Below are 24863 nucleotides of genomic sequence, written 5' to 3' on the forward strand. Positions count from 1 at the left end.
TTGCCCCCTCATCAGTGTGGAGTAGGATTCTGGCCAGGTGGGAGCAATGCCTAGTAGACCAACAGGACAAAACACTCACTGATCTCGGGGAGACCAGCGAGAGAAAACACTGCCGGCAGCCAATACTAAGTGGGAAGCTGTGAAATCCATCATACTAATTGGGGACATACTAAGTGAGGGGCTGTGGAAGACATCAAACTGGGTACTGTGGGGACCATCATACTAAGTGAAGGCCTGTGAGGGCCATCATACTGAGTTCATGTTGAGTGGAGGATAGGTGGTGGTGGGGGGTCATAATATTGAGTGGCTTTGGGGGCCATCATAATACGTGAGGGGCTGTGGAGTCAAACTGAGTGGGCCAGTTGTGGGGACTCACTGATTCACCATTCAGCCTTGAGCTTATTAGCATATGCACGCCAGTCTTTATGAAGGGAGTGCTGGAGTAAGATGTGTCAAATTGATGAAGCACACCTTTTTAAATGAATTTGGCACATATTTAATTTAAATTCTGGACAAAATGTAGACATGTTTGGATAAAACAGCATTTTTGTGTTTTTTCATATGTGTGATGTACGCGTGTGTTTGGCAAGAGTCCTATATGTCCACAATAATGTTCACAATGTGTGAGCAGATTCTGTGCGGCATGATACTATGTATGTACGTATGCACACACACACACACACACACACACACACACACACCTCCACATTTTTGTAAATATTTGATTATATCTTTTCATGGGACAACACTGAGGATATTATACTTTGGTGTACAAGCTGTACACTGACTACTTTAGTGTAAATTTGGTGTGCCCTCTAAACCGCTACTATTGTCCAAACTGCTACGAATAAAAGTTAAAAAGGTTTAAGTTGTGCCCAATTAGCCATTTTCCCTCCCCAGATCATGTGACTCATTAGTGTTATAGGGTCTCAGTTGTGAATGGGGGGGAACCAGGTGTGTAACATTTGGTGTTATCTCTCACACACTCTCTCATACTGATCCCTGAAAGTTCAACATGGCTCCTCATGGCAAACAATTCTGAGGATCTGAAAACAAGAATTGTTGATCTACATAAAGATGGCTGAGGCTATAAGACGATTGCCACCACCCTGACGCTGCAGCATGGTAGCCAATGCTGATGCAAATAAATTTATTTTGTAACAAAAGCGCTTTTTAGTATGCAAAAGTAGCAAATCATAAAAAAACCTATATAAATCTAGTATCACTGTAATTGTGCTAACAAAGAATAAAGCCATTTTCTCACTTATACTGTAGAGTGAATGCCATAAAAAAAAAATAATAAATAAAAAAATAAAAGGCTCTTGGTTTGTTCATTCTAACTGCCAAAAATCGGAATAAGGCTCAGTTTACTTTTATACTGTGATCTATACGGAGCTCCTACCTCAGGGTTTCCATCTAAATCCCGTAAAAAGAAAGGATTCAGATGAAAATCGCAGACAGAACCACTCACTATAATGAGACAGATGGAGTCACTTTGGGCTCCTCAAAATATTTCCTAAGAAGACTTCCATTAACAAAGAATGAGATTTAAATATCCTCTAAGAACAACTTCTCCCAACCGTAAAGGAGCGATTTGGTGATGATACTTTTTCAAGCAAGATGGGTGACCACATCACAAGACAAAGTGATAACTAGGGGGCTCAGTGAACATAATACTGATATTTTAGGTTTATGACAACCTGCCCAGATCTCAGGCCCGGTGAGAACCTGTGATCGATCCTCAAAAAGCAGAAGGACAAACAAAATCCCAGAAATGGTGATAAAATCTGAGCATTGATGAGACAAGAATGTGTCAACACTCGGGTTTTGGTGAAGAAGCTGATATCCAGCTGCTAATTACAGAAGTCTTATAAAATAAGATCAGCCCAGTAAATTTTAAGTCTGTACATAAACTTGATGTATTTGTCAATAAAAGTTTAAATAGTTATGGAATGCTGATAATTGTCCTTCAGTAACAATAGAAACACTCGACCAAAAGATCTAAAAATACTGAAGCAGAAAACTGTGGTATCAACATTTTTGCGTACGATTATAATTGTTAGATCGGTATACCCCATTATGTTTTGGTTCTTAATGGCCCGCAACAGAGTGTGGTGGCGGTGGGATGAGTCCATTTGTTGTTTATGTACCTGAAATAATAGCTGAGTACAGTCCTAACAAAATGTATTTCCATAATTAACTAAGTTGTACTCACTTGTGCAGGTCGTATTTGACACCGGGTCGGATTCGGTGCTGTTATCGGCAGCTCTTGTATAGACCAGGAATGTATATGTTTCTCCTGGTGTCAGATTAATTATTGTCGTTGATTCATTTGTCACTATTGCATCAGTTATCATTGTGGCTGATGAGTTGAATGTCTGGACTCTGTAGCTGTAAGACGTCGGATAGTCATCAGGTTCACGCCACTGATCTACATCAGGTTGACTCCACATCAGAGACACAGAATACGGAGTCACAGCTCCAATCTGCACAGATTTTATAGATATTAGTTCTTGGGGAAAAAAAAAATAAATCAGTTAACAGAGGTTCCAAATATTGTTTGTCACTGTAGAACTCTTTAAAAGTGTCAGAAGATCTTCACAGCTTTTTAGACAATATTAATTTCTAAACGGTCAGATTCCTCATGGGCCATTTTCGCCGACTATTGCACGAGAAATTGTTCCCCATCATTGTTTAGTGTAAACATGTGCAGCAAATGAATAATCATTAGGGATGATAGAATACCAGAAATATTCGACTTCGCGAATATGTCGCCGCTATTCGACTATTCGTGAATATTCGATACGCAATGTAAGTCTATGGGAAACCCGAATAACAACTATTCGGGCTTCCCATAGACTTACATTGCGCAACAAATATTCACATAGCGGTGACCTGTTCGTCGGATATTCGCGAAGGCGAATATTCTGGTATTTGATCATCCCTAATAATCTTTAAGAACTTGCTAAAGTTTAAATGATAGTACAGACTCTTTTAGGCTACATTCTCTCCTTGGACACTTCCTTGTGGATTCGCAACTAGGGCTTAATTTTGGAGTAGGTAGGGTTTATATTTTTAGAATACTCAAAAAAGCCCCAAAAATGCTTCTAAGGCTTATTTTCGAGGTAAGTCTTAGGGGTACTTTGCACGCTGCTACATCGCTAGCCGATTGTAGCGATGCCGAGCGCGATAGTCCCCGCCCCCGTCGCAGATGCGATCTCTTGTGATAGCTGCCGTAGCGAACATTATCGCTAGGGCAGCTTCACATGCACTTACCTGCCCTGCGATGTCGCTCTGGCCGGCGACCCGCCTCCTTCCTAAGGGGGCGGGTTGTGCGGTGTCACACGGCAGGTGGCCAATAGAAGCGGAGGGGCGGAGATGAGCGGGACGTAAACATCCCGCCCACCTCCTTCCTTCCTCATTGCAGGCGGGACGCAGGTAAGGAGATGTTCCTCGCTCCTGCGGCTTCTTACACAGCGATGTGTGCTGCCGCAGGAACGAGGAACAACATCGTACCTGTCGCTGCAGCGAAATTATGGAAATGACTGACACTACACAGATCACCGATTTGCGATGTTTTTGCGATCGTTTACCGGTGCTTCTAGGCTTTACACGTTGCGACGTCGTTACCGGCGCCGGATGTGCGTCACTTTCAATTTGACCCCGACGATATCGCAGTAGCGATGTCGCAACGTGCAAAGTACCCCTTATTTTCTGGGAAATACAGTGTCCGCAAACATGTGGATTTAGACCGGACAACCCCTTTAAGTCTATGGACCATCAAGTTGACAAAACTGAAGCTGGTCAAATCCCACCAGATTAGAGTACAAGAATCAAAATTGCCCTTCAGAAGCTGTGCAGAATCATCCACCATCAACTTTGATACTTCCTATAGGAGAGAATCTAACTAGATTTTACATTCACTCTCATGAAGGAAAAGTAGAAACTTCATCCCGGTAATACTGAGGGAAATCATCTGATTTACTAATGATATGCATTTAAAAACATTCTTGTAATTTCATCTACTGTCTCGTTTTAGGATTTTATCTCCCAGGTTATCTTTTACTAAACAATCCTATTTTCTAACTTAAATCAACTTAGAAACCAATCATGTAAATTGCTGGCACAAATTGTAAGAAGTATGTGTGAAGTATTTGTACATTACAAGATTCGATAGACATTATAAAATTGCACTTATCAAAAACTATTAAAATCCGTGGAAGGAATGACTATAGTTATAGGTCTCAGAATATTGCAATGCATAAACAATTTTCTATTTCTAAAAAAAACTGTTGTTGGTGTGCGAATGCAGCACTACATATAAAAAAACCTGTACAAATGTGGTATCATTGTAATTGTACTGAACCAAAGAATAAAGCTGTCACGTCACTTTTAACACTAGAACTACTGAGGTAGTCATTTTGACTACTTTGTACTATGTATTTCTATATAGGTGTCATGAGTCCAGTAGTTCTAGTGTTAACACTCCGTGAACAGCGTAAAAAAGTAAAAACTATTTGAATTGCCATTTTCTTGTTCATTCTTACTTCCAGTTGTCAATTTAGAAAGTAATCAAAAAACGTTACGTACCTTAACCCCCTTACAACTTAGGACATACTTGTATGTCCTAGGTCGTATGCGGGCTTGCACAGTGATCCACCCACGTCTGTTAACTAGTTAGATAGCGCTGTCAAACTCTGACAGAGGGATCTAACATCCACTCGCGGGGATAGCGTTGCTCCCCACCATCATCGGCGGCCCCGTGATGTGATCACGGGGTACCTCTTTGTTGCTATGACAATGCGGGGGTCAGCTGATGGCCCCTGTCGCTTTCATTACTCACTTCCTGTGAATGCCGACACAGCACCGTCATTCACAGGAGAAAAATATTTCTGCTGTTCAGAGCCGTGGTAAATAGTGATGGGCGATGCCGAACGGTAAAGATCAGGGATCGTACTGATCACATAATGATCGTGTACATGATCCCGAGCTTTCCTGGGAAGCTCGTGTTACAGATCGGGTACAGTTCGGGTCCAGGGGCTGTAAAAACAAAAAAAGCACAATATTAAAAAAACATTATGATTATACTTACAGGTCCCGCGACGTGTCCTGCAGACTCTATCTCCCGGCCGCTTCTGCTTCCGCGTCTGATCATTGCTGTGCCCCCCGGTAAGCACCACTGCCTAAAGGACCTTCCATGATGTCATAGTTATGTGACCAGTCTGACGTGAATGTTGTACAGAAATTGGCTTACAGGCTGGTCACATGACTAAATCAAAGGTCCTGTTAACTGAACTTTTATTGTCACTGTGCAAGTGTCGCATCGCATAACGGTGCACCATCTCCCGACAGGAGAAGTCCGCTGCATGTATTTCTATGCAGCTGAGGTGCTCCTGTCCTGAGAGCATCAGGCTTTGCGGGGTGATGCAATCAGGTGCAATCACACCCTCACTGTCAGCCTGCTTCTCGCTCTGTAATGTCTGCTTCTCACTTTGTATAGACACAAGTATAGTCTGTACAGAGTGATGAAGTAGAGCTGACATTGCTCTCCCTGTGGACTATGTCGGACTAAGGATTTTATTATAATAAAGATGGAGTCTCAATGCTTTTTTTGTTTTATTTCTAATAAAAAAAATGTTCTCTGTGTTGTGTTTTTTTACTGTTTACTAGAAATTCATGGTTGTCATGTCTAATTTGGTGTGACACCATGAATTTCGGGCTTAGTACCATATGAGAATACAAAGCTGGTACTAACCCCTTTATTACCCAGTGTGCCACCGCCACCAGGGCCACTAGATGAGCCGGGTAAAGTGACTGGAAATGGCGCTAAGAAACAATGCACCATTTTCAGGAGCGGCTGTGGGCAACTGAGAATCCCAGGCCCCAGCTGCCTGATTTTACCTGACCGGCAGTCAAAATACGGCGGGAGCAACCGTCTGAATTTTTTTGTCACCACTTAGATAAAAGTAAAACTATACATGATTGTTATCTACAAACTTGTACTGACCTGAGGAATCATACTGCCAAACATTGTAAATAAAAAGAAATCCAAAAAATAAATCTTGGAATTGCACTTTTTTTACAATGTCACAGCCATTGGATTTTTTTTCTTCCTGTTTTCCAGTACAATATGGGGCAGCACGAATGGTGTCATTCAAACGTACAACTCGTCTTGCAAAAAACAAGCCCTGATGTGGCTATATTGATGGAAAAATAAAAAATGTTATGGATCTTGAAAGAAGAAAAGGAAAAACGAAAATGAAAAATGTAAAATAGCCTGGTGGTGACGGGGTTAAAATGGCACCAATAAAAACCTTCAACTCATTTGCCCAAAACAATCCCACAAATTACTCTGTTGGCAGAAAAATTGAAAAATGATAGATCTCAAAAAACGGCGATGCAAATAAATTTATTTTGTAACAAAAGCGCTTTTTTGTATGCAAAAGTAGCAAATCATAAAAACCTATATAAATTTTATCATTTATACTGCAGAGTGAATGGTGTAAAAAAAAAATAAATAAAAGCAATTCTTGAATGGCGGTTGATTTGTTCATTCTGACTCCCAAAAATTGGAATAAGGCTCAGTTTACTTTCATCATGTGATCTGCACTAAACTCCTACCTGAGGTTTTCCATCTAAATCCCTGAAAAAAAATGATTCAGATGAAAACCGCAGCCAGAACCACTCACTATAATGAGACAGATGGAGTCAATATGAGCTCCTCAACATTTTGCCTAAGAAGGCTTCCATGAATAAAAAATGAGATTTAAAAATCCTCCGAGAACAACTTCTCCCAACCTGTCACGCTGTACAAAGAGCTGGTAAGACGTAGTACAGCATATTCCCCACTAGGTGACAGCAGAGTAGTGAAGGAGAGTCAAAGTAACACTGTAACAGAAAGAAGGCTGAAGTACAGCAGAGTAACTTCAGCATGCAGTTCATAGGCAAACCACCAGGGGCCAATAGAGTAGTCAAGCAGTCAGTGACTAGCCGGGAAAGTCAAGTCACTGCAAAGGGAGGATCAAAATCAGGTCAGAAATCAGAACCGAAGTCGGAAGCCGGGAGATCAGGTATGGCAAAGGGAACAGTAGACAAGACCGGAGGGTGACGAGACACAAACATGGGAAGGAGGATGAGCCAAGATGGGTAAACAACTGACAAGAGCGGGAAATCTGGGACTGAGACGGACGAACGGGGGAGGGTACAGGTCAGGGCACGGTAACAAGGAGTCAGATCGAACAGGAAATCTCACCAGAGCCAATCACAGGCTGCAGAGCAAAACTATAACCAGCACTGGAATGCTGGTGCAGTGCCCAGCTATAGTGTCTCCTGAAACCAGAATGATGACGATGAGAGTTAACCCCTGACATGACCAAGCCGGGTCTAGGAAACTCTGGAGCAGAGAATACCGGTCCTGGATCATGACACAACCATCCAGGAGCAATTTGGTGATGATGGTTTTTCCAACCTGATGGTGACGACGTCACAAGACAAAGCGATAACTAAGTGAACAAAACATTGATATTTTAGGGTTATGACAATGAACCTTCCCAGATCTCAGTCCCATTGAGAACCTGTGATTGATCCTCAAAAAGCAGAAGGACAAACAAAATCCCAGAAATGGTGATAAAATCTGAGCATTGAGACATGAAAATGTCAACACACGATTTGGTCCAGAAGCTGATATCCAGCTGCCAATTACAGAAATCTTGTAAAATAAGATCAACCCAGTAAATACAGTCAGGGCCAGAAATATTTGGACAGTGACACAAGTTTTGTTATTTTAGCTGTTTACAAAAACATGTTCAGAAATACAATTATATATATAATATGGGCTGATAGTGCACACTCCCAGCTGCAATATGAGAGTTTTCACATCCAAATCGGAGAAAGGGTTTAGGAATCATAGCTCTGTAATGCATAGCCTCCTCTTTTTCAAGGGACCAAAAGTAATTGGACAAGGGACTCTAAGGGCTGCAATTAACTCTGAAGGCGTCTCCCTCGTTAACCTGTAATCAATGAAGTAGTTAAAAGGTCTGGGGTTGATTACAGGTGTGTGGTTTTGCATTTGGAAGCTGTTGCTGTGACCAGACAACATGCGGTCTAAGGAACTCTCAATTGAGGTGAAGCAGAACATCCTGAGGCTGAAAAAAAAGAAAAAATCCATCAGAGAGATAGCAGACATGCTTGGAGTAGCAAAATCAACAGTCGGGTACATTCTGAGAAAAAAGGAATTGACTGGTGAGCTTGGGAACTCAAAAAGGCCTGGGCGTCCACGGATGACAACAGTGGTGGATGATCGCCGCATACTTTCTTTGGTGAAGAAGAACCCGTTCACAACATCAACTGAAGTCCAGAACACTCTCAGTGAAGTAGGTGTATCTGTCTCTAAGTCAACAGTAAAGAGAAGACTCCATGAAAGTAAATACAAAGGGTTCACATCTAGATGCAAACCATTCATCAATTCCAAAAATAGACAGGCCAGAGTTAAATTTGCTGAAAAACACCTCATGAAGCCAGCTCAGTTCTGGAAAAGTATTCTATGGACAGATGAGACAAAGATCAACCTGTACCAGAATGATGGGAAGAAAAAAGTTTGGAGAAGAAAGGGAACAGCACATGATCCAAGGCACACCACATCCTCTGTAAAACATGGTGGAGGCAACGTGATGGCATGGGCATGCATGGCTTTCAATGGCACTGGGTCACTTGTGTTTATTGATGACATAACAGCAGACAAGAGTAGCCGGATGAATTCTGAAGTGTACCGGGATATACTTTCAGCCCAGATTCAGCCAAATGCCGCAAAGTTGATCGGACGGCGCTTCATAGTACAGATGGACAATGACCCCAAGCATACAGCCAAAGCTACCCAGGAGTTCATGAGTGCAAAAAAGTGGAACATTCTGCAATGGCCAAGTCAATCACCAGATCTTAACCCAATTGAGCATGCATTTCACTTGCTCAAATCCAGACTTAAGACGGAAAGACCCACAAACAAGCAAGACCTGAAGGCTGCGGCTGTAAAGACCTGGCAAAGCATTAAGAAGGAGGAAACCCAGCGTTTGGTGATGTCCATGGGTTCCAGACTTAAGGCAGTGATTGCCTCCAAAGGATTCGCAACAAAATATTGAAAATAAAAATTTTTTGTTTGGGTTTGGTTTATTTGTCCAATTACTTTTGACCTCCTAAAATGTGGAGTGTTTGTAAAGAAATGTGTACAATTCCTACAATTTCCAACAGATATTTTTGTTCAAACCTTCAAATTAAACGTTACAATCTGCACTTGAATTCTGTTGTAGAGGTTTCATTTCAAATCCAATGTGGTGGCATGCAGAGCCCAACTCGCGAAAATTGTGTCACTGTCCAAATATTTCTGGACCTAACTGTATAAAGTCTATACATAAACTTGATGGTTTTTGTCAATAAAAGTTTAAAAAGTTATGGAATGCTGATAATTGTCCTTCAGTAACAATAGAAACACGCGAAGTAGAAAAATACTGAAGCAGCAAACTGAAAAGCAAAATTTGTGTTTGTATCAACATTTTTTCATAAGATTGTAATTGTTAGATCTGTGCATCCCATTCATTTTTGGTTCTCAATGGCCTGCAACAAAGCGCGGTGGCGGTGGCATGCGTACATTCGTTATTTATGTCCCTGACAATAACAGCTGAGTGCAGTCCTAACAAAATGTATTTCCATAATTAACTAAATTGTACTCACTTGTGGAGGTCGTACTTGACACCGGGTCGGATTCAGTGCTGTTATCGGCAGCTCTTGTATAGACTAGGAATGTATATGTTTCTTCTGCTGTCAGATTCATTATTATCGCTGATTCACTTGTCACTATTGTATTATTTATCACTGCAGCTGATGAGTTGAATGTCTGAACTCTGTAGCGGTAAGACGTCTGATACTCATCAGGTCTACTCCACCTCAGAGACACAGAATCTGATGTCACAGCGCTGATCTGCAGAGATTGTATAAACATTGGTTCTTGAAAAAAAAAAAAAAAAAATTACCAGAAGTTCCAAATATTGCTCGTCACTGTAGAATTCTTTAAAAGTGTCAGGCGATCTTTACAGCTTTTTAGACAATATTAATTTCTGAAAGTTCAGATACCTAAATGGGCCATTTACACTGACTATTGCACGAGAAATTGCTCCCCATCATTGCTCAGTGTAAAAATGTGCAACAAATGAATAAGGCCGGGGCCACACGGGGCACAATTGCGATCCTCGCATGACACTCGGCTCACGCTGGCAGCACAGCGGGAGATGAGTGTCATGCGAGTGTCACTGCGACTGAGGTCAGATCTTGCGATCAGAGCACAGCTGCGGGGGGGTGGGCCGGCTTTGGATTTATCTCCCTCTCTCCTCCGTTGCCGGCTATTGCCATTCTCGCCCTGCACTCGGTACACCGGTTTACTGCGAGTGCAGGGCGATTTTTCTCTCGCCCCATAGACTTGAATGGGTGCGAGAGAATCTAGCAAATGTGGAACAGCATGTCGCCTCCCTGCTGGGTGTCTACAGTGTGATGAGCCCCGCCCCCCTTCCCTGCACCCTCCCACACATTCCCCCGCACCTCTTTTACTCTCCAGTAACCTCCCCCTGCACTGCTGTGGGGTCCGTGACCTGGGGGAGGGGCCTGGCGGCAGCTGTCATGGTGTCAGCTCCAGCACCGGGCCCCTGCTCAGGATCACACATTCAAATGTACCGGCATCACAGATCACAGATCACAGATCACAGATGCCGGTACATTTGAAAGTGCTGATGAGAAGCAGCGCAGCGCCATATGTGTGCGTGTGCGGTGCAGAGCCATATGTGTGCGTGTGTGGTGCAGAGCCATATCTGTGCGTGTGCGGTGCAGAGCCCGATGTGGGGCTGTTATTTGCAATGCTGTAGTGATACCAGGTCAGGTGCTGGGGAAGAATACTGACAGGGAATGTGTGTGCAGGGGGCGGGCAGGGGGCGAGGCTGGACACTGGGGTGGGGCTGGACACTGGGGAGGGGCTGGACACTGTGGTGGGTGGTGACAGCTCTGACTGAGGTTCAGCACAGGAAGTGGTCATGTTTGCTGGATCTGAATGTAAATAAGAGCTGCAGAGAATAAAGGGATAATTCAAGAGGAACAAAAGTTAGAAAACAAAAAATAACAATGTAGGTGTGATTTATATGACAATACAGCACAGATAAACTCAAAAATTTTTGTTAAGCTAATGTCGGACAACTCCTTTAAAAACTTGCTAAACTTTCAATGATACTGTACTATCTTTTAGGCTACATTCACACATCTGTGTGTTTTTATCCAAGAGAAATGGAGCAGTTTTTTTTCCCCTCAGGTCTCATCTTAGTTTTGTTTTTTTTGTTCACTAAAGCAGGTACACTGAACTTTTTTTTATCAATTCACTCTTAACTTATTAGTTAAAAACGGATGAATTCTAGATGAATCTTTGATGACGTACACAGTATGTATTCAGAGTGTTTCAGTTTATCATGAATCCGTATGGGCTTTAATGACCAAGTCCTATCTGCAAAGCAGAGGAGAATGGGATACAACTCATGGTTCGGAGAGACAAATCAAATTTTAAAAACTCGTGTGTATGGATCAACTCTCTGGCTTTGTGTGCCGTCCAATTAAAAACATATAAGACAGCACATGAACATGTCACATGGATGTCTCAATGTAGGCGAAGGGATCGTACAAACAAATGTATACTTGTGTGTATCTTGTGCCCTGTGCCTAGTCGCCACAAATAATATCACATAACTACATGTATATTGCCATCTGTTTAACATGTATTGTAAGCCTGAAAGAGAATTAGGTTATCTCTGCTGCTCACAACAAAACATACAGTACAGACCAAAAGTTTGGACACACCTCATTCAAAGAGTTTTCTTTATTTTCATGACTGAAAATTGTAGATTGACATTGAAGGCATCAAAGGTATAAATTAACACATGTGGAATGAAGTACTTAACAAAAAGTGTGAAACAACTGAAAATATGTCTTATATTCTAGGTTCTTCTTTTGCTTTGATCCCTGCTTTGCACACTCTTGGCATTCTCTTGATGAGCTTCAAGAGGCAGTCACCGGAAATGGTTCTCACTTCACAGGTGTGCCCTGTCAGGTTTAATAAGTGGGATTTCTTGCCTTATAAATGGGGTTGGGACCATCAGTTGTGTTGTGCAGAAGTCTGGTGGATACACAGCTGATAGTCCTACTGAATAGACTGTTAGAATTTGTATTATGGCAAGTAAAATGCCGCTAAGTAAAGAAAAACGAGTGGCCATCATTACTTTAAGAAATGAAGGTCAGTCAGTCCAAAAAGTTGGGAAAACTTTGAAAGTGTCCCCAAGTGCAGTTGTCGCGGGCGGGGAGGAGGGTGTCAGCACACCGCGCTCACCCCTTCTGCTCGGGTCCGGCAGCTGCTCAGTGGTGGCTCGAGCGGTGGGCCGGATCCCGGGGTTTCTCGAGCGACACTCCTCGCCCGTGAGTGAAAGGGGGGTTTGGGATGTTGGGATAATGTCCGTGACGCCACCCACGGTTGTGGTGATGTGTAGCACCACCGCTGCTTAATGCGGGGATCCCGGGGATGGTGATGGGGAGCAGCCAGGTGTTGTGTTGCCCCTCCGTGGGTAGGGGTTGGTGATCCCGGGGCCCGGTGATGGCTTGGGAGGTGCAGGGCTTGGTGGGCGCAGGGACGCGGGGACAGCGCTGTGCCTTGCGGCACTGTGGTACTCACTCAGCCTGAGACTTGGACACAGTTTGTACGGTAAACCAAACGGCTGGTAGGACGGTCCCACAGACGGCTGCTTTGCTTTCCCGGTAGGTGACGGTGATGTCCCTCTTCCTTGCACCTGTATGTACGGTTGGTTGCGATGGGTCCCCACCGGTAACCCACTCCCCGGCTTCAAGCTGGGCCGGAGGAGCACTACACTTTGCCCGCAGGCGCTGGCCCTCAGAGACTGGTGCCCTGGCGGTGGCGGTGCCTCTGTTGTACAGGTTGGACTGTTGCCTTCAATCGGGACTTGGTTGTTGGGGGAATCTACGTCCCCTTCACTGACGGATTCGACAAATTTGGCGACTCCTAGCCTTGCCGGGGTCCGAGAGGCCCCTGCCCTGGTGCTGACTGTCTTTCGGAACACTGCTCCAGACCACCGGGCACACAGCCAACGGGGTCCTTCCAGGAACTTCCAAACGGTCCCCCTCCGGACAGTCACCGCCGTCGCTGACCTTGCTGTTCTGGCCCTACACAAAGCTGGGCTCTTCAGGCTTTGCACACTCTCTGCTCCGTCTCCACTTCTTGCTTTCCTCCTTTACTACTCTTCTTTCCTCCACTTTCACTTCTCTGTTGTTTACTCTAGCCCTCAGCTAGACTTCACTCTTGCCCTCCCCGGGCTAATCTTGTTTACACAAGCTCGCCCTGAGCTCAACTGCCTGACACTTCCTGCCTCCAGAGCTGTGAGCTCCTTGGTGGGCGGAGCCAACCGCCTGGCCCACCCCCTGGTGTGAATCATCAGCCTCTGGAGGAAGGCAACAAGGATTTTTGGTTCAGCTTAGGTGTGCCTACCTGGGATGTGGGGTGTGGTGGTGTGTGACCTGTGACCCCTGGCTTGCCCAGGGTGACACACAGTGGCAAAAACCATCAAATGCTACAAAGAAACTGGCTCACACGAGGACCGCCCCAAGTAAGACCAAGGGTCACCTCTGCTGCGGAGGATAAGTTTATCCGAGTCACCAGCCTCAGAAATCGCAGGTTAACAGCAGCTCAGATTAGAGACCAGGTCAATGGCACACAGAGTTCTAGCAGCAGACAAATCTCTAGAACAACTGTTAAGAAGAGACTTTGTGCAGCAGGCCTTCATGATAAAATAGCTGCTAGGAAACCACTGCTAAGGACAGGCAACAAGCAGAAGAGATTTGTTTGGGCTACAGAACACAAGGAATGGACAATAGACCAGAGGAAATCTGTGCTTTGGTCTGATGAGTCCACATTTGAGATCTTTGGATGCAACCACCGTGTCTTTGTGCGATACAGATGGTGATGGTGAACGGATGGACTCTACATGGCTGGTTCCCACTGTGAAGCATGGAGGAGAACGTGTGATGGTGTGGGGATGCTTTGCTGGTGATACTGTTGGGGATTTATTCAAAGTTGAAGGCATACTGAACCAGCATGGCTACCACAGCATCTTGCAGTGCCATGCTATTCCATCCGGTTTGCGTTTAGTTGGACCATTATTTATTTTTCAACAGGACAATGACCCCAAACACACCTCCAGGCTGTGTAAGGGCTATTAGACTAAGAAGGAGAGTGATGGGGTGCTACGCCAGATGACCTGGCCTCCACAGTCATCAGACCTGAACCCAATCGAGATGGTTTGGGGTGAGCTGGACCGCAGAGTGAAGGCAAAAGGGCCAACAAGTGCTAAGCATCTCTGGGAACCTCTTCAAGACTGTTGGAAGACCATTTCCGGTGACTACCTCTTGAAGCTCATCAAGAGAATGCCAAGAGTGTGCAAAGCAGTAATCAAAGCAAAAGGTGGCTACTTTGAAGAACCTAGAACATAAGACATATTTTCAGTTGTTTCACACTTTTTTGTTAAGTATTTCATTCCACATGTGTTAATTCATAGTTTTGATGCCTTCAATGTGAATCTACAGTTCTCAGAGTCATGAAAATAAAGAAAACTCTTTGAATGAGAAGGTGTGTCCAAACTTTTGGTCTGTACTGTACATTTACATACACTCCCTTAGTTAGGCTGTCTCTTCAAAGAACACTAAGGCCCTTTGCCCACGGGAGCTTGTATCTGCGGATATTGCCGCGGAAATCCTGCGGATTTATCTGGATTTTCCAGATAAATCCACAGGTTTTAGCAAGTACAGACACTCCCCATGTTATCCTATGGGACATGGGGAGTGTCTGTGACCATGCTGCGGTATGTGTGGCTGTGGAATATGCTGCGGATGTCCCACAGCCGCAAGTAATTGCATGTCAATTATTCATGTGGATTTACCTGCGGAAATCTCGGCTCTCCACTATGGAGATAGAGGCCAGGACTTCCACAGGTAAGTCGCATGAATGTGCGCAGGTTTTCCGGAGATACTATGGATAGCTGCGTATTCCGGGGAGCTGCTGTGGGAAGCCTGTGGATGTACCTGTGGATATATCCACAGGTACAAGCTCCCGTGGGCACATAGCCTAACTCTTGAGTGATGAGCCATAGAAGGAGAAAGGGGAGGAGCTTAGTTGTGAGGTAAATTTCAGTCAGTGGCAGTTTGTCATCCTGTGAAGTGAAGAGAAGAGTGTACTAAGGCGAGGTCCTGTCCTGAGGTGATTTCTAGAAACCTCTGGAGGGGCAAGATACACTTGTCAGGGTATCAGTCCCTAGGTCATCGGTGCCTTCAAGGCCAGTGACAGAACTGAGAGACTGCAGCCTTTTTATAAGGGGCAGTGACATTTGCCTGGTAGCACAGTGGCACTTGAGAGTCTGGAAACTTCTAGAATAACTAAAGAGTCTTCCTTCAGGATTCCAGTCACCAGCTCGCCAGAAGAGATTACAAATCTGGATTGTTTTTCTCTTGGAAATCCAAGGATACCAAGATACCTATTCCCAGATAGGGAAACGGCAGCAGAGGACGAGTACACTACAACCATACAGCAGAGAAGCCAAACTCCCATCAGGGCAGGAAGGAGGAAGGATGGATGCTGTGTTAACATTCTGCTGAGCTCCAGTAAAGGGTGAAAGCTCCCTGTCCTGTCTCTGACTGAATTATTCCCTGTTTCGCCATCCCTACCTCAATACATCCCCCAGGACCCAGCCCTAGTTAGGGGGGGGGAAGAGGACAACCCTCTGGCACTGCGCATCACAACCTAACTCCTAGGGCCCATTAGCAGTGCCCGGCCAGATCACAGCCGAACATCCCCACTGGCATCATAAACTCTTTATTTATTTTATTTTTCTTTCTCCACTTTTTAAGTATTATTTTTACTCCCCATTACAAAAAGCCTGTCGCCCCCCGCACCCGGTACGGCCACGTCACCACTCGGAGCCACCACCGGGAACTCAGAGGCCTCCGGGCGGCACATTTATATGTGCTGCTAAGGCTGCTTTCACACATCTGTTTTTTGCTGAGCGGCACAGTACGGTGCTTTGCAGAAAAAACGCAACCGTTTTTTTTGCCGCCGGTTGCGTTTTTTCCCGCATAGACTTGCATTAGCACCGTATTGTGCCGCATGGCAACGTCGCTGTGGCCGGCGAACAGCCTCTTTTCTAAGGGGGCAGTTCGTGCGGTGTCACAGCGACGTCACACGGCAGGCGTCCAATAGAAGCGTAGGGGCGGAGAGCAGCCGCAGGAAAGTCATGCCCACCTCATTGCCGGAGGACGCAGGTACGGTGTTATTCATCGTTCTTGAGGTGTCACACATAGCGATGTGTGCTGCCTCAGGAACGAAGAACAACCTGCGTCCTGAACTAGCAACGACATTTGGGAAATGAACGACGTGTCAACGATTAACTATTAGGTGAGTATTTTTGATCGTTAGTGGTCGCTCGTACGTGTCACACGCAACGACGTCGCTAACGAGGCTGGATGTGCGTCACAAATTCCGTGACCGCAACGACATCTCGTTAGCGATGTCGTTGCGTGTAAAGCAGCCTTTAGTCTAAACTTTGATATAAAATATGAAGAAAAGTTCACTTCTTTGGAAAGAACACATAGAACCTACTTGTATAGACGGATGTGGTGACCGGAGAGCTCTGATACCCCCGGACTCCGACTGTTACCACAGATATGGAGTAATTAGTCCCAGATATCAGGCTCTGGAGGGCGACATTTGTTGTGGTGCTTGTCACGGATAAGGTAGTTGATGGAGATATCCCATAGCCTATATTATAGGACTTAGTCACACCGGTCATATCTACCGGCTCCAACCAAGATAATGTCAGGTCGTTTGTCTGAAGTGTACCAAAAGTTACGTTTCTTGGTGGAGTTGGATCTGTGTATAAATATCAAAGACAAATGAGCATATAAATATATTATTAGATAAGTGAGATACTAAACCAGAAATCACTGAAAATGTATTTGTTTGTAATGTAGTAAACCTGATGATACTCACATGTGGCCTCTGTGACTATGGGAGATGTCTGGTAACAGCCGCCACTGAGAGTCCGTACAGTGGCTCTATATTCTCTGCCTGGTAGTAATCCTGAGAGTAGCAATTGCAGATTAGGAGTCTGTATTCTCTTAGTGACGGCTCCTGTAAAATTGACCCTATAATAATCCACTTTTCCTGCTGGTTTTGTCCATGAGGCTATAATCAGATCAACCGACTTGTAATTATTTAGTAAGAAGGAGGAAGGTAACAGTGGAACTGCAGGGGAGAAAAAAAAAAAAAAGCATTAAACTTAGAACATTTCTAAAAAAAAATTAGAAAAAAAAAAATCACCCCCCCCCAGAAAATAAGCTAGTAGTGTTACTGAAGAAAAAAAAAAAAAGACCTGAAATTCAAATTTTCTCATCTAAATTTTTCTTTAAAAACCTAAAGACGACTAATGGAGCCTTTAACTGTGCCGCCCCTCTGCAGCAGTCGAACCGCTCGGATCCGGGGGTGATTACTCGTGGCTCGAGGGTTTCCGGACCTGGGGGCTTAGGGCCACTCTCAAATGTAAAAGTGGAATATTTACATGGGAGATATATAGTTCATGACGCCACGTGGTGTGCGGTAACAGGGAGTACCGCCGCTGCCTGTGGGAGTACCCGGGGTGATGGAATGGGGCAGCCAGATGACGTTACCCTCCACGGATAGGGAGGGTCCCGGGACTCTGGATGGTGGGGTGCAGGGATGCGCAGGCTGGTTGGAAGCAGGGGAGGACCATGTACTCACTCAGGTCCGCTGGAATCATGGTGCTGGATGATTTTTTGTAAAGTCATTACAGACACATGCTGCAGGTGAACCAAAAGTCCCAGTGCACCGCTGCCGCTTGGGAAGATACCACTGGAACCATATAAAAGCAACACATATGGTCAGACACTGTGAAGGCCAGTTCTGACATTGTGCTGGTGTGCGTGGCTTTGCTGCATATGCTGGCACCTGGACTGCCTTTATTCTCAGTTATCTTTCTTTGCAACATGGGAGCAGTTCTGAGATGTCACAGGTATATGTGTTGCGTTTATATGGTTCTGCTTATTAAAATATTTAGGGGGCCGTATGGCACAATCGTAAATTATATAATATAGAGTATGACCCCCCCCATTGAGATTTTCCGTGACGTGGCAGGGGTGGCTCAAATTATTTATCAATTGTTTGCTAAAAATCTAATTTTGCATTGTAGTACAGTAGGAATGAATTTGTGAATTTTATACTTGGATTACGAGCATAATTGGCTCTGGGCGTGAGCTCTTAATCCAAGTTACTCTTATATCAAAGCGAATTTTCCCATAAGATATAATTGAAACGCAGACAATTCGTTCCACAACCCAAAAATATTTACTGTATTTATACAAACTTTACTTCTAGTGCTTGAAAGTAGAGCAGCACCGGAATCCTATCAGTGTGTGTCTGGAAAGTCCACCATATGCCACATCGAATATCGCATGGGAGTAGAGCCGGTTTTTCCCTCATTTGACTTTGCATTGTTATATACAGCAATACTTTTGTATTACTGTATATAGCAGGGTTCAAGTACCCTAAGGAGACTAACAAATGCAATGAAAACTAAAGAAAGTGTTTTCAAAAATATAAGAAATAAAAATATATATAAAAAGTTCCCCTTTTCTCCCATTAAAAATTAAGAAAAAAATTGCACACATTTGGCATCAATGCATTCGTAAAAGTCCGATCTATCAAAGTATAAAATTAAATTAATCTGATCGGTAAACAGCATAACATTAAAAAAAAATATATATATATATATAATAAATGCCAGAATTTAAGCTTTTTACTACTGCAACAACAGATAAAAAAGGTAATAAGGCGATCAAAACATTCTATCTATCCCAAAATTACCGTATATTACTAAAAACTATCAATTCAGGGTATTAAAAATAAGCTGTCACAAAGCTGTATATACTGAAAATTGAAAACATTGCGGGTCTCAGAAAGTGGTGACACCAGAAAATTATTATTTTTTTTTTACAAATCTTTTCATTTTTATTTTTAAACACTTACATACAACACAAACTATACATGTTTGGCATCTGCATAATTGTACTGACCTGGAGAATTATAATGCTAGGTAAGTTTTTCCATAAAATTAAAAGTCTATGGGGAAAAACGGATTCCTGCAAAATATATTGCAGGATACCGTATTTCCTCAAGGCGACGGATTGCAACTGATGCAAAAAGACGGAAGTGGGAATGTAGCCTAAAGTGTCGGAACTGTCACATTATTGGATACGACAATTCTGGGCAGCTGCAGGCTGCTGTTTTTAGTCTGGGGGGGGCATCTTGAGATTATTAGCCCCCAGATGTCGGCTTTATCATGGCTGGGAATCAAAATTGGGAGGGGGGGGGACCACACACCGTTTTTTTTATAGTATTTATGTAAATTTAAAAAAAGGAAAAGAGCCACATAAGGTCCCTCTTATTTTGATACACAACCAAGATAAACACACGCTGGGGGCTGCAGACTGTAGCCATGGGCTTTATCTGCACTAGGTATCACAATACAGGGAAATCCTACGGCAAATTTATTTATTTTTACACCACAATAGGGACTCAGACTGCGTGTGTGATTTCAATCAATAACAGACGCTGTCACACAGGGTGGGGGCATGGTCTGACTGCAACAAGTCACAGTCGCTGGGACTGACGGCGGGTGGGGGAAGCATTGAATATGTATGAGGGTTAATGAGCAGACCCGGAAGTAGTGTTACAGCCACGCGAGAGACTCTTTGTACAACTCTCCTGCTTTATTCCTTATTTTCTTTCATTTTCATATATATTTTTTTAAATTATCCGCAAAATGTATATAATAATATATTAATTATTATAGCTGAACCTAAACAGTAACACAGAGTTCTCCGAGAAGTCCGTGTTTGGGGTCTGTGCACGGAAACTAAAGGCCGCTTTACACGCTGCGATATCGTTACCGATATCGCTAGGGTGTCTACCTGCCCCCATCGTTTGTGCGACACGGGCAAATCGCTGCCTGTGGCGCACAAAATCGCGCGGACCCGTCACACTACTTACCTGCCTAGCAACGACGCTGTGACCGGCGAACCGCCTCCTTTCTAAGGGGGCGGTTCGTTCGGTGTCACAGCGGCGTCACTAAGCGACCGCCCAATAGAAGCGGAGGGGTGGAGATGAGCGGGATGTAACATCCCGCCCACCTCCTTCCTTCCTCATTGCCGGCGGCCGCAGGTAAGGAGATGTTCATCGTTCCTGCGGTGTCACACATAGCGATGTGTGCTAACACAGGAACGACGAACAACATTGTACAAGCAGCAGCAACGCTAATTGGGAATAGGGGGGCATGTCACCGATTAGCGATTTTGCACGTTTTTGCGACGATTTAAAATCGCTCATAGGTGTCACACACAACGACATCGCTAAAGCGGCCGGATGTGCGTCACAAATTCCGTGACCCCAACGAGATCGCTTGAGCGATGTCGTAGCGTGTAAAGCGGCCTTTAGTATCCGGTACGGCCTCCGAACTTTACAGTTTGGGTTCGCCCATCACTTATCCATCCTCAGGCAGCTGAGTGCTGTTCTAACTAAATTACCAATTTCAGCAATCCTGTACTCACGTGTGCAGCTCGTAATTGACACTGGGTCGGATTCGGTGATGTTATCGGCAGCTCTTGTATAGACTAGGAATGTATATGTTTCTCCTGGTGTCAGATCAATTATTGTCGCTGATTCACTTGTCACTATTATCTCATTTATCATTGTGGCTGATGAGGTGACAATGGTCTGGATTCTGTAGCTGTAAGATGTCTGATACTCATCGGGTCTACTCCACGTCAGAGACACAGAATATGAGGCTACATCGACGATCTGCAGAGATTTCACAGACATTGGTTCTTGAAGGAAAAAAAACATATAACACAATTAACAGAAATTACAAATATTGCTCGTCACTGCAGATTTGTTTTTTTTTAGAGACAATTGTCGCGGGTGGAGGGGACGCGCTCGCCACGCTCGGGTCCGAGGCTTCTGCTGCTGCTCGGTGGCTCGAGCAGTGGGCCGGACCCGGGGACTCGAGCAGTGCTCCTCGTCAACGAGTGAAAAGGGGGTGGTTTGTTTTGGGAGATAGTTCGTGACGCCACCCACGGGTTGTGGTGATAAAGGGCACCACCGCTGCTGGTGACGGGGATCCCGGGAGTGATGGTAGGGAGCAGCTAGGATGTTGTCCCCTCCGTGGGTAGGGGTTGGTGGCACTGGTGTACTCACTCAGGCAGTCAATGACAGAGTCTCTGGTAAACCAAACGGCTGGATGGACGGGTCCCGCAGCAGGCTGCTGTGTTTGTACTCTCCCCGGACGGCTGATGGTGGCTGTCTTTCCCTGCACCTGTTAGAATGTTCTGACTCCTGTGGTTGCCCCCTGGTAGTCCGCTCCCCGGCGTATAGGTACCGTAGGAGCCCGTTTTGCCTGCAGGCGCTGGCCCTTGGATCTCTAGCCTATGGCGGTGGCTGTATATCCTACGGTGTGGACTGTTGCCTTCTGTCGGGTCTTGGTTGTTGGGAAACCCCTGGGGTTCCTGTCACACTTGGATTTGACTGTTGTCGGCGGCTCCAAGCCTAGTCGGGGTCCGATGGCCCTGCTTGAGTGCTTAGCTTCACTCCACTCCCCAGTTCGGTACCGGCGGGTCAACGCCCGACCCCGGTCCTACGGCTCTACAGAGATCCACTAACTCCTGCAGACAGCCACCACCGTCTGCCAACCTTGCTGTTTGTGTCTGGGCCACTACCCAGACACCGACAGTTTCTGACCTCTCACTTTCACCTCCAAACTTAATCTGTCACTTTTCCCGCCTCCAGACCTGTGAACTCCTCGGTGGGTGGGGCCAACCACCTGGCTCCGCCCCACCTGGTGTGGACATCAGACCCTGGAGGGAGGCAACAAGGGTTGTTGTTTGACTGGTGTGACTGTCTAGGGGAAGGGGTGTGTGTGGTGTTATGTCTGTGACTACCTGGCTAGTCCAGGGCGTCACACAATCTTTGCAGCTTTACAGACAATAGTTTCTAAAAGTCTAGATGACTAATTAGGCATTTACACTTTGCTAACCTGTGACTGACAGTATATTTTATGCTGATCTAGAAAGTATTCTGAAAAGACCATGAGAGGAAAGAAAAGTATTCACCAGTGCAATAAATAAAACAACAACATAAAATTATTGTAGAATATAAAAATTTTGCAATGGTTAAAGGGAATCTGACAGCAGGATATCACACGCAGAATTATTTATATGCGTATGCACAGCTTCATGAGTTTTTGCAGTGTGACAAATGCATGTGGAGCACATAAAATGGTGGCAATTCGTGGTAAAATCACTTGTGGCAATTCCTGCACATTTATTATCTGAAGGTTCGGGGCCACACGGGGGACTACTGCGATCCTCGCATGACACTTGGCTCACGCTGTCAGCACAGCAGGAACCGAGTGTCATGCGAGTGTCACTGCGACTGAGGTCTGATCATGCGATCGGAACACAGCTGCAGGGGGCGAGTCGGCACTGAGTCTGCTCTGAGGAGGGGTGGGCCGGTGCTGCGGAGGGGAGGGATTTATCTCCCTCTCTCCTCTGTTGCCGGCTATTGCCATTATCGCCCTGCACTCGCAGTGTACCGGTGTACTGTGAGTACTGTGCAATCTTTCTCTCGCCCCATGGACTTGAATGGGTGCAGACAAACGAGGATCGCATTACACTTGCATTACTAGCGCACCGATGGGATAGGACTTTTCCCACTACAGTCCAAAGAAATCCTACGCGTGAACCCTGAGAGCAAGCTTACTCCGTTAGCCATACGGGTGAGCGGGACCCGGAGAGTTTCATACCAACGGGTCCAACAAAGACTAAAGAGGGCTTTACATGCTGCGATCTCGCTAGCGAGATCGCAAGTGATCGTACACACCCCCGTCAAGTGTGCGACACGGGCAAATTGCTGCCCGTCGCGCAGATAATCGCTTACCCCCGTCACACGGACTTACCTGTCCTGCAACGTCGCTCTAGCCGGCGATCTGCCTCCTTTCTAAGGGGGCAGGTCGTGCAGCGTCACAGCGACGTCACACGGCAGCCGTCCAATAGAAGCAGAGGGGCGGAGATGAGCGGGACGTAAACATCCCACCCACCTCCTTCCTTCCTCATTGCCGGTGGAGGCAGGTACGATGTTATTCCTTGTTCCTGTGGTGTCACACACAGCGATGTGCGCTGCCGCAGTAACGAGGAACAACATCGCTAATTAGAAGAAAACGATTTTTTGTTTTAGGAAGACCTCTCTACGGCAAACGATTTTTGCCACTTTTGGAAACGTTTTAGGTCGCACATAAGTGTCACACGCTGCGATATCGTTAATGACGCTGGATGTGCTGTTAGGGCCAGGTGGACAGGCAGGCCCAGGAGGTGGATCCACTGGGCTGAACACCTCCCCGAGGGCAAGGTGCCCGGTAGCCGGAGCACTACAGGTAGCAGGACAGTCCGTTCAGAGGAGTGTAGAAATCCCTGGGACCACGGAGTCACTGAAGGTAGTCCGGGTGACGGAGCTCAGGTTCGGAGGCCGAGATGACGTCAGGCAGAGTCTGGAACCACACTTGGACAAGGCATCTGCTCGTACATTCTTGTCCGCGGGTCGAAAATGGAGCTGAAAATCGAACCTGGCAAAGAACAAGGACCACCTGGCTTGCCGTGGGTTCAGTCGCTGAGCGGACCGCAGGTATTCCAGGTTCTTGTGGTCCGTGTAAATGATCACGGGGTACACTGCTCCCTCCAGAAGGTAGCGCCATTCCTCCAGAGCCAGTTTGACTGCCAATAGCTCTCGGTCACCGATGGTGTAGTTGCGTTCAGGCGCTGAGAAGCTCTTGGAGTAGAAACCGCAAGTAACCATCTTCCCGGAGGAGGACTTCTGCATGAGCACTGCTCCGGCTCCCGAGGAGGAGGCATCCACCTCCAAGGTGAACTGTCGGTTTAACTCAGGACGGTGGAGCACAGGGGAAGAAGCAAATGCCTGTTTCAGGGAGCCAAACGCGGCGTCGGCCGCAGGTGACCAGTCCTTTGGATTAGCCCCCTTCTTGGTCAAGGCGGAGAGAGGTGCAGTCAGAGCAGAGAAGTGAGGGATGAACTGACGGTAATAGTTTGCGAATCCCAGAAAGCGTTGGATTGCCTTCAGTCCGGAAGGAGGGGGCCAGTTGAGAATGGAAGAGACCTTCTCCGGGTCCATCTGCAGACCGGTATCGGAGATTACGTAACCCAGGAAGGGAAGAGAAGACTGCTCGAAGACACACTTCTCGTACTTGGCGTACAGACGATTCTCTCTCAGTCTTTGTAGTACCAGCTGCACGTTCTCTCTGTGGGTCTGGAGGTCCGGAGAGAAGACCAGGATATCATCCAGATACACCACCACACAGACGTAGAGAAGGTTCCGGAACACGTCGTTCACCAATTCCTGAAATACTGCTGGTGCGTTACACAGGCCGAAGGGCATCACACAGTATTCATAGTGCCCATCGCGAGTATTGAATGCGGTCTTCCATTCGTCCCCAGAGCGGATGCGGACCAGGTTGTAGGCACCCCGAAGATCCAACTTGGTAAACACACGAGCTCCTCTAAGCCGATCAAACAATTCGGGGATGAGCGGCAGGGGGTATTTATTTTTCACGGTGATTTGGTTCAATCCCCGGTAGTCAATGCATGGGCGTAGG

General features: G+C 45.7%; 1 protein-coding gene across 1 annotated transcript in view; it reads right to left on the reverse strand.

The window, feature by feature from the left end:
- LOC142254307 (receptor-type tyrosine-protein phosphatase eta-like) overlaps nucleotides 1-24863 on the reverse strand; it is a 91320-nt gene that overhangs the window by 60612 nt on the left and 5845 nt on the right. Inside the window, exons 3-6 of the mRNA XM_075325355.1 lie at nucleotides 20755-21030; nucleotides 16733-17002; nucleotides 9724-9996; nucleotides 2216-2512 (exon numbers count right to left, since the gene is read on the reverse strand). Coding sequence (XP_075181470.1) covers nucleotides 2216-2512; nucleotides 9724-9996; nucleotides 16733-17002; nucleotides 20755-21030 — 1116 coding nt within the window. The remainder of the gene's footprint in view (nucleotides 1-2215; nucleotides 2513-9723; nucleotides 9997-16732; nucleotides 17003-20754; nucleotides 21031-24863) is intronic.

This window comes from Anomaloglossus baeobatrachus, chromosome 10 (genome assembly GCF_048569485.1).
Source record: "Anomaloglossus baeobatrachus isolate aAnoBae1 chromosome 10, aAnoBae1.hap1, whole genome shotgun sequence".
In the NCBI taxonomy this organism is placed as follows: Eukaryota; Metazoa; Chordata; class Amphibia; order Anura; family Aromobatidae; genus Anomaloglossus; species Anomaloglossus baeobatrachus.